The 11,011-nt window shown below is 43.5% G+C and overlaps 1 protein-coding gene across 1 annotated transcript; it reads right to left on the bottom strand.

Annotated features, from left to right (window-relative positions):
* Positions 1-774: 774 nt before the first annotated feature.
* Positions 775-4,286, bottom strand: LOC122053241 (tryptophan synthase beta chain 1-like). The gene is made up of 5 exons (XM_042615195.1): positions 3,900-4,286; positions 2,408-2,764; positions 1,783-2,225; positions 1,595-1,689; positions 775-1,217 (listed from the first exon to the last, which is right to left on the bottom strand). Exons 1-5 carry the CDS (start codon positions 4,245-4,247, stop codon positions 1,042-1,044), a joined length of 1,419 nt encoding a protein of 472 aa, XP_042471129.1. The 5' UTR covers positions 4,248-4,286; the 3' UTR covers positions 775-1,041.
* Between the last annotated feature and the right edge of the window lie 6,725 nt (positions 4,287-11,011).

Raw genomic sequence — 11,011 nt, 5'->3', positions numbered from 1 at the left:
TTATATCTAAATATTATTTATCAATTTGATAAAAAAATATTTAAACTCTATTAAAATAGTTTTAACTTTGTTAAAATCATTTTAAAATTTTTCTTGATACAAGACTATAACAATTAATACAATATTATTACAATGTTATTTATCTAGGTAGCTACTACAACTATTATTACAATTAACACAACCTTATATTTGTAGTTGCTATAAATATTTTAAAATGATTTTAATTAAGTTAAAAATAATTTTAACAAAATTTGATTAACTTTTGTCTAAATTGACAAAAAGTAGTTTGAAATACTAGTACTCTATATATAATGATTTTGATCGGAGTGAAACAATCAACTTTTTCATATCGTAACAGAAACTTTAAATTATACTTACTTTATGGTCAGCAATCACCTCGTAGTTATGCAACAATATGTTTAAGATAAAAAATATATATAATAGAGTGTCCTTTTGAGTTTTCTTAGGATTTAAAATTTAAAATGCTCCTAATTGAAATTATAAGTTATTATATTTCAAGAGTTACAAACTAAAATGCTGCTTTTAGTTTTGACTTGCTCGTGTTGATGATCTCCAATTCAGCCTCGGTGAGTTAAATAACGCCCCAGTCTATAAATCGAAATCTGACTTACAGAACAAGATTTCAAATCCCAGAGTTGGTTATCAAATCGTATAATATTCAGTATAAATTATTAGTCAAATAACATGAACGTCACCAGTGATTGTCTAATAATAATTCCGTTAGTGGTGCAGAACGATGTAGTTTACCAGCAATTGATCAAAAACATTCCTTATCTTTTGAAGCATTTTACCAAGTCAAACACCAAGTCGGTTTATTTAATCCTCACTCCCGAGGCCGAGGAAATGAAAGGAAACATAATTTAGAGTACAAGAAACCCTGCGATGTGAAAGAGAGGACTAAGAGCATTTGAAAGAAGTTTCACTTACAAGAAACAGCTCTCAGTTATTCAGACAGAAAAAAAGAGGCAATTTGCAGCTTCTCCTGTTTTCAAACACCGGAATAGGTCTGATGGCTTCTGGTTATAGTTGAAGATGCTTTATAGCAGTATGGACATCCTTATCTCCCCTTCCACTGCAGTTGAGAACCACCTTAGCGCCGTCTGGGAGAGTTGGGCAAAGTTCTTCCAGGTAGGCCAGTGCATGAGAGGTTTCAAGAGCAGGGATGATGCCCTCCAGGCGTGACAGCCGCTTGAAAGCTGAAAGCAGAGAGAGACAGCAGGTTATTAACATGTAAAGCAGCAGAGAGATGAATCATCCAGCATGCAATACAGTAAGGCATCTTACCAATTGAACCGACAGTGAAGAAACCTAAATATCAGCTCATCGGATTTTACAGTAAACATGAATATGTGGTTGCTTGGAAAATAGCAGCTGATTTCTCAATCACATGGATGACAATGGGATTATGTGATTAAATGGTGTTCTAATTTAAGTTATCAGTTCTCACTCAGCTTATAGATGTTAGCAATGTAAAAATACATCGCTTAGTACTATCAATTCATATAGATACAATTAGACTAGGAAGCAGAATAAGAACAACAAGACATATAAAGCACTTGATAGTTTTTATTACCTTCCAAAGCCTGTTCATCTGTGACGCTAAAGTATTCAGCACGGCCAATATCCTTCAAATAACTGTGCTCAGGTCCAACTCCAGGGTAGTCCAACCTAGCATGTAAATAACCAGATCATCAGGAACAATATATAGTGTGATCCAACAGGACAAAGCATAGATCCAGTAATTAAAACACCGTCACTAACCCAGCACTTATAGAATGAGGCTCGATGATTTGACCATCATCATCCTGCAGCAAATAACTCATGGCACCATGTAGAACCCCCACTTCTCCCTTTGTTAACGTTGCTGCATGTTTGCCACTGTCCAACCCAAATCCAGCAGCCTCTACACCAATTAATCTTACATCTGTATCATCGACAAATTCATGGAAGAGTCCCATGGCATTTGAGCCTCCACCAACACATGCAACAAGAACATCTGGCTTTCCACCCCACTTCTCCAAAGCTTGCTTTCTTGTCTCTTTGCCTATTACTGCATGAAATTCTCTAACAAGCATTGGGTAAGGATGTGGACCTGCTACAGAACCTAAAATGTAATGTGTAGTCTCAACATTGGTCGCCCAGTCACGTATAGCTTCTGATGTGGCATCCTTGAGTGTGGCAGTTCCAGAATGGACACCTCTTACCTGTATTGAAGCAACAACGACAACGGTGTGATTCCTTTAACCAAATGCCTAAAGGAAATGAACTAATTGCATAAAATTAGAAACCACTGCCACTAATGATTAATAATAATAACATTTACTTCAAGTTTGCAACACTTGACATGGATGAGAAAATGAAGATAAAGTCATTCTTCTACACAAACCTCTGCTCCAAGAAGCCTCATTCTGAATACATTGAGGGCTTGCCTTTCCATATCCTGGGCACCCATATAAACAATACATTCCAAGCCAAACCGAGCGCAAACTGTAGCAGTAGCAACTCCATGCTGACCTGCTCCTGTCTCAGCTATGATACGCTTCTTTCCCAGCCTTTTGGCAAGTAAGGCTTGTGCAACAGCATTATTGATCTTGTGAGCACCTGTATGATTAAGATCTTCTCTCTTCAGATAAATATGTGGACCTTCACCATTATAGCGTCTGTAATGCTCTGTGAGCCGTTCTGCAAAGTAAAGTGGGCTTTCTCGGCCGACATAATCCCTGAGAATTCCATCCAACTCTTTCTGTAAAGAGAAAAAGAGCAGTGAGAAACATGTAATGTGGTTAAAATTATAGCCAATATTAATGTCCATTAGACGAATATTAAAAATATGGCAGGAAAGAAACAAAGTATATTTTCCATCAGGGTATGTATCCGTCTTGTTTATTTATTCACCGATGATATAATCAAACAATCATATATTCTTTTGATACTGAAGCAAAATGATGGTTATGATATCAGCAATTAACCATATTAACTCCAATTCTGAATTGAAATTATCCAAGGAGTAGGAAAGTTTATATTTCAGAATTTTTTAGTAAGCAGATGAAAAAAAAAAGGAAGGTTTAAAAGATAAATAACATTTTTCAACAGAACCTTGTTCCAAAAATTGATGAGAAAGGAAGGTGTTTCGTTTTCATATTGATCTGTGGCATATATCCTAGTGAGCAAGAAACTATAAATTGACGAATTCTTTAATCGTGTCATCTATTTAAAAACTATAAACACCATCCACTTAAATATATAATAGGTATTACAAATCTCCAAATAACCAACCAAATATTGAATCGCAATTTTTTTTTTTTTGATACGAAAAAATCACTAAGGACATGGATGGAGAAGATAGAGAAGAAAAAGTCTGCGCACAAGGTCTTGGAGTGTTGAAGTTAGAACCGCACTTTAGAATAAGAGAAGGGCTTGGCGTTTAGAGGTTGGAATTTCAAATTATAATGATCGTACTGTTACATTCTCCACAGATTTCAATTGAAGAAGTATTAAACCGGGACGGTGGAGTAGAATGGAGGGACAAGATCCTCCCCATCCCCATGTTTTTTTTCCAAATTATCAACAACTAATCGCCTCTTCCTGCAACCCTCAAACTCCAAACAGCTTCTCCCAACACAAACGATGAGGAATAGAAAATATGAGTTTTTCCATGTCTTTTTTTTCTAGCGAGGAAGAGATAGTAGTCTTCTAGTAACACGAAGATTCTAGTCAAAGAAAGGAGCGAATTCAATTTTCTTCCATATCACAGATGCCAAGTAATGGAATCATAACAACTCAGCCCAAACTACTCGATCGGCAAAGATCAAAGCTTTAAGGAAGCTAAATAGCATAAAATAGAAACTGCAAACATGAAGCCAAAGTACAGATGGTACCTGGAAGTCCTCATCTTTCGAGAGCGCCCGGAACGCCTCCTCCAGTTCGAAGAGGGCGTACATTAAGGTTTCCGGCGCGTACTTCCCCCCAAACCGTCCGAAACGACCGAAGGAATCCGGCCTCGGCCCCAATCCAGGCTTTCCATTCTTCTCCGCCTCAACGGCCGTGACATTCCCAGACATGGTGCAGGAAACAGCAAGAGCGGATGATGGCGAAGCGCAGGCGATACGGCCCGACCGCTCGCCTCGCAGGTGGATTCGGACTCCGAGGAAGGCCGACGACGACGGAGATGACTTGGCGAGGCCGACGATAGGGTTTCCGATAGCAGAGTTCGCCAAAGCAGCCATCGGGAATATCTCTCTCTTCCTGGTCGACGACGGTGCGACCACTGTATATAATGGGATCCGCCGCGCTATTGCCTTGACCGTTGATCTACAGAACTCGTTTCAGATGAACGGCAGTGGAGCCATCCGCATACAGGAAGGAAGTGGGCGGGTTTGGGTTATATTAGGAAGGAAATTTTACTTGCCAACGGTTAATTAATTACGAATTTGAAGGGTATTCATTAGACTTCCTTCACAAAATAAATAGTAGGGGTGATCGTTAATTAAATTGGTTCGATTATTATAATAAAATATTATTCGACCTTATTAGATCACATAATATAATATCAAGATCTATATTTGATCCTATATTTGATGGTTATTATGTATCAGATATTTGACAGATTGTCAATTATTTGAATATCCGACCCCATATCCAATGAAATATAAAATATAAATATAAAAAAATAAAAAATAAAATATTTTAAAATGATAATAGACATTACTCATTACACGTTGTAGTAGCTAATCGTCAGTAGCTGCAACAACGTATAGCAGCTTATCAGTAGTAGCTAATACAACGTGTAGCAGTTTATCCGCAGTAGCTACTACAACGTGTAGCAACTTATCGACAGTAGTTGCTACAATTAGGGGTGATTGCGGATTGGGTTGGTTCAGTTATTAGGATAAAAAACTATTCGACCCTACTAGATCAGATAATGTAATATGAGGACCCTACATCCGACCTTATATCCGATGAATTTTTTTTCGGATCGGTTCGGATCGGTATAAACCGGTTGGTCGGTTTGACAGGTTGACTTCTCACCCCTACAAAATAGTTTACAGTGATATTGTATTATTTATCTTCTAATCCTTCTCAAGATTAGTCATTAAATTTAATGGTTTTGTTAGTTGAATATTAATGTTCTATTTTTTTTTTAATAAGAATTGATCCGGTGGTAAAGTGGGACTCGGATGGTAGAGCAGCCAATGACACATGGAAGTCAGAGTCAACACGGTCAACATCTAGTGCCCGGGCGGGCAACCAGTGTACCTGCCCGAGCGGCAGTGCGACAACCCAGCTCAACGCTGGATTTCCGACACTCAGGGGCCAAGCGGAATCCCCGCTCGGCCGGACGATAGACATTGCTCGACCACGCGCGACAGGGCGGAAGTAGGATGAAGCACTAGGGGGCAAGCAGGCCTCCCACTCATATCGGTCACTCCAGCACAGTACGGGGGCTTGGCCGAGCAAACTCCCCGCTTAGCCTCGCAGACGACAATAAGAGCAGGAAGGAATATCTTCTTTGGGGAAAGTATCACCAACAAACAGCATGGTTGGCACCATGGTTAAGCATAGAATCGTACGGTGGAAGTTTCAACTATCACGTCAGGGATATGCCCGGTCTGTTAAGGTATGACGTCAGACGTGCTTTTCTGACACACTCATTGCAGGTATGCTTTGAGAAGCATGCACGTCTTGGTAAGCTTGCACACGCCTTCAGGGAGCCCTATATAAGGACCCCCAGACTTCGACGGAGGTAGGCGCGATTCATCACTGTAGCTACAGTTCTCGTCATTCTACTTCGATTTCTTGCTGCTAGAGGCTAACTTGAGCGTCGGAGGGCCGTCACCGGGAACCCCTTCCCGGCTCGGTTTTGTGCTTGCAGGTTCTCGCCAAAGGTCTACATCACTCGCAGGTCTACGCGGAGTCAACGAGAGTACCACGTCCTCAGCGACCGTCGACTCAGCACTCGGACAGGATCAAATTGACGCCGTCTGTGGGAACGCATCTGAATCTGAGTCGAAGAGATGGAGAAAGCTGGACGCTCACACACCGTGACGCTCTCTCCAGAATAACTCGACACGTTCATCCAGGCGCGAGCGGCAAAAATAGTGGAGCAGCAGCAGAGGGCACAAGCCGAGCGGCTTGCATAGCAGGCCACCTCGGCATTCGGTGGCCGAGCGGCGTTGGAAGATCGACCGGAACAATTTTTGACTTGGGCGCGGAACAAAGGGCAGACCGACACGCCAGGAGATGCACCACCAGCGCCAATTCCCTTCCATCGGGCCTTATTCCAGACTCCCTCCGAAACTCACGCAGGCCAACCAAGGATTGTCAGCCGATGAAGCGCCCGCGCGGGATGTCAAAAAAGGCAAGGCGCCTCGGACCGATTTTTCTCCCGAGTGGATCAATCGCCAGTTCTTAGAGGTGATTCTGCAGGATCCGCTCCCGAGGCACTATGCCCCCCTGGCGATTGGAGAATACAGTGGTGCGACTGACCCGGACGACCATCTCGGTAAGTTCGATAACGTCGCTACTCTACATCAATACACTAACGGAGTTAAGTACCGGATCTTCCTCACTATCCTGTCCGGCTCGGCGCAATGATGGTTCCGGAGGTTGTCGGACGGATCGATTCGAAGTTTTATTTAAGGAAGGTTTTATTTAAAATTTCCTTATTTGTCAAGACCAAGGATTATAAAAGAGGGGGTAGGGGTGCCTTCATGAGACACAACTCTATTCTATTTTCCTCCCTCTCTTCCTTGGTGTGGCCGGCCCTTCTTATTCTCCATTCTCCTTTTTCTTTCTTCTCCTTGGCTGAACCTCTTCATCCTTGAGAGCTTGGAAGGTGGCCGGATCTTGCTTGGAGAAGAAGAAGAGAAAGAAGACTTTGTTTCTAGCATCCCTTAGAGCTTGGTGGTGGTGGTCGAACCTCACATCTCTTGGAGTTTTATGGTGGCCAAAATTAGCTTGGAGAATAAGGAGCTTGGGTGGTTCTCGTCTCGGTAGATCGTCACCCACACGACGTCCGAGATAAGAAGATGAATACAGTAGAAGATCAAGAGGTCGTTGCATACAAATAAAGGTATAACTAGTAATTATTTTCCGCATCATGCTAATTTTTCTTTGTATGAATTCCAAACACAATAGGCATATAATTTTAGGTTTCGAATTTGTGATTCGAGTTTGTGTTTTTTTTTTATTTTTTGAATTTGTGATTCGATTGTTCCTTTTGGTTAAACCTAGAGTTATATAAGGAAATTAAATATTGAATTTCGTTAAAAGGCTTTGTCGAGGCAGTGGTGGATGTTCCCATACCCAAGAAGGCCAAGTGCATTGCCATGTTTGACGTGGGAGCCAATTTTCGAAATTGATATTTAATTGAATTTATAACATGGGCGGATTTGGATCAATAATGTTAAGTTCCGTTTGCGATCCAAGTCTAAACCACTAAGAACAGATAAGTTAAATTTGGAATCAATAATGTTAAATTCCGTTTGCAATTTCAAATTTAATTTCTAAAAAACACAATAAGTTGTTATGAAAGGTTTGACACTTGTACAAAATTTTTGTACAGTGGAACCGGTACGATCTTCCTAGGACCAACCAACATTCTGCCCGTTCGACCAGTGGGGCTTGGACATAGTGGGGTCCTTCCCCATGGCAACTGATCAGCGGAAGTTTTTACTCGTTGCCGTTGATTACTTCTCCAAATGGGTTGAAGCTGAGTCGCTGGCCAGGATAACCGAACAGATGGTCAAAAAGTTCATCTGGTAGCACCTTATCTGTCGGTTCGGCATCCCGCACCAGCTAATCTCAGACAATGGAAGACAATTCGTCGGTCAACAACTCAGAGAGTGGTGCAAGGGATACGGCATCCAGCAGGCCTTTACCTCAGTAGCTTACCCCCAGAACAATGGGCAAGCTGAGGTAGCCAATCGGGAGATCCTGCGGATTCTACGAGTTCGGCTCGACCACGTCGGGGGCAGCTGGGTGGACACGCTCCCAGGCGTATTGTGGGCGATCCAAACGATGTCGAAAGAGGGGACGGGTGTCACTCCTTTCCACTTGGTGTATGGAGGCAAGGCAGTCGTTCCCGTCGAGGTCGGAATGGAATCTGACCGGGTGCAGCAATACGGCGCGGACAACGCTGAGCGGAGACAGTTAGAGCTGGATTTGGTGGACGAGGCGCGCGCCAGGGTTGCCGCTCAGCTGACGGCCTATCGGCAAATGATGCGGCAAAGTTACAATCGGCGAGTGATTCCCCGATCCTTTCAGGTCAGCGACCTTGTATGGAAAAAGGTGAAGTCGGTAGGCGACGTCGACAAGCTGGAGGCTCCTTGGGGTGGACCGTTCAAAATCGTGGAGAAGCTCCGCTCGGGGGCTTATCACCTAGAAGATGAGGATGGACGGCGACTAGAGCGTCCTTGGAGCGCAAACCATCTCCAGCCCTACCGAGCTGGATGAAAGGTGCGTTAATATATTTAGTGTCGTGTGTTTCTTGTTTTTCCTGCGCTTTCAATTGCAGGAGTAAAATCAAAAAACAACGTATGGCAAAGTTTTCGCCGAACGACAAGCCAGGGTCGGAGCGGCGACCATAAATACCCTGCCTGAAGACCGTCGAGCGGCGACGTTAAACCCCAAGGTCGGAGCGGTGACCATAAATACCCTGCCTGAAGATCGTCGAGCGGCGACATTAAATCCCAGGGTCGGAGTGGCGACCATAAATACCCCGCCCAGAAGACCGTCGAGCGGCGACGTTAAACCCCAGGGTCGGAGCGACGACCATAAATACCCCGCTGGGAAGGCCGTCGAGCGGCGACGTTAAACCCCAGGGTTAGAGCGGCGACCATAAATACCCCGCCTGAAGACCGTCGAGTAGCGACGTTAAACCCCAGGGTCGGAGCGGCGACCATGAATACCACGCCTGAAGATCGTCGAGCGGTGTCGTTAAACCCTAGGGTCGGAGTGGCGGCCATAAATACCCCGCCTGAAGACCGTCGAGCGGCGACGTTAAACCCCAAGGTCGGAGAGGCAACCATAAATACCCCGCTCAGAAGACCATCGAGCGACGACGCTAAACCCCAGGGTCAGAGCAGCGACCATAAACACCCCGCCTAAAGATCGTTGAGCGGCGATGTTAAAGCCCAGAGTCGAGCGGCGACTATAAAGCTCCGCCTTTGCATCATTTCAATCTAACAAGAGTCCTCTGGAAAGGAGGCGATCCTGAACTCGATTGCCGAGCAACGGCTCAAAGATCAAAAGATGAGGCTCTCACGAATTTAGTAGTGGTCGAGGGAACAGGTAACCCGCTCGGATATACACAGCGAGAGAGCAAGCAAGCAATGGAAGGCCCAGAAAGAGTTCATTAATCAAAATAGGTCGAACGACGAGTACATATATTAAAATAGGCCGAACGGTAAGTATATATCAACGACTTCACTCTAGATAATCAAAGATATCATCAGGGATCGTGGTAAGGAGCCCGGCATGGTCACGGACAGGAATGGTGAAGTCTTCAGGGAGACGGCCCTCTGTCTTCAGATAATTAACTGTGGCAGTGACGGCCAACTCGAACGCACGGATAAGCCGAGCGCAGGCTTTCTCTACGAATTTCTCCGAACGAATATAGTTCTGCCGCATAACAGCAAACCGGCTAGGCTCGGCCTCCTGATATTCTTTAAGGGCGACTCGGGAGGCTTCAAGAGTGTCCTGAAAGGTCTTCAGGTCACCCTGGAGAGCGATCACCTCCATCGAACGGCCAGCCTTCTCGGCGGTGAGCAGTGTTGGGTTTTTGGGCCGCGAAAACCACTTTTCGCGTCGCGGAAACCCCGAATCACCCAAAGTCGTAGATCCGTGCAAGGAAAACCGAACAAAAATTATGAGTACGAGTTTTTAAATATATAGATCTACTCCTAGATCTATGTGTTAAGAAGTATACCTTGAAGCGTGCCCTTTCGCGTTCCCGCTCGTCCATGGAATTGCCGGATCTCTAGACCGTCAAGCGTCGGTCCTCTAGAAGTATCCACACGGACACGTAGGTGGAGAAAACCTCACACAAAGGTGTGCTAGCACCTTGGTAAGATTCGGCCAAGCAATGAGGAGAGGGAGAGGGAGAGCTTGAGGAAGAAGAAAGGAGTGAATAAGGAGTTGAATGAAAATGAATTTCATTAACCCCTAAAGTGGTCGGCCACCTCTCCAAGAGTAACGCCCATTTCTCATTTAATGCCTCATTAAAGAGAATGGGTATGTAACTCCCATGAGGTGGCACACCATGATGATGTGGAACATCATCATTGGTCTACCTAATGCCAACTCACCAATGAGGTGACAAAAGGTCAAGTCAAAATTGACCTTTGGTCTTCCTTCTCAAGTCAAGTCAAAACTTGACCCAATCTCTACCATGGTTGATTTAATCCAACCATTTGATTCGAGCCAACTTAATATAATGAATCTAATTCATTAAATTAAATTGATTTAATAAGTCATAATATAAATTAGACTCATTGAATACATGAATCAACTTGAGTCCAACTCAATTAGCTCAATTAGGATTACTTTTAATCCAATTTGATTCATCAAATGAATCTAATCCTCTTGTTTCATCATATGAACCAAATCTCCATCTAATTGCCCTTAGTGTGTGACCCTATAGGTTCTTGTAACATTGGCAATGCCCTAAACCCATTTAGGAGCATAAGTAATGAGCGGTATCTAGCAACACATCATTACTACCCAAGTTACAAGAATGTCGAGATCCGACATCACCTTGTGACTACTAATTGTGACTCTTCACAATATATGACAAGTGTCTTTCTATCCTAGACATCTAGATTGATCAATGTGAGGCATAGACCGTGTCATCCTCTGACCAATCTAAATCTTGAACTCCAAGTAGACTCACTAAATTAAATGAGCTCAATATCCCATATTGACTCATTTGGGCATGGCCATGCACTTCGTGGTCTCACTCTATCAAGAATATCGATGTCTCTCCCGTCAT

This window comes from Zingiber officinale, chromosome 3A (assembly GCF_018446385.1).
Source record: "Zingiber officinale cultivar Zhangliang chromosome 3A, Zo_v1.1, whole genome shotgun sequence".
NCBI classification, from domain to species: Eukaryota; Viridiplantae; Streptophyta; class Magnoliopsida; order Zingiberales; family Zingiberaceae; genus Zingiber; species Zingiber officinale.
The sequence above is the reverse complement of the archived record's forward strand: the minus strand, read 5'-3'. Positions and strand labels throughout refer to the sequence as shown.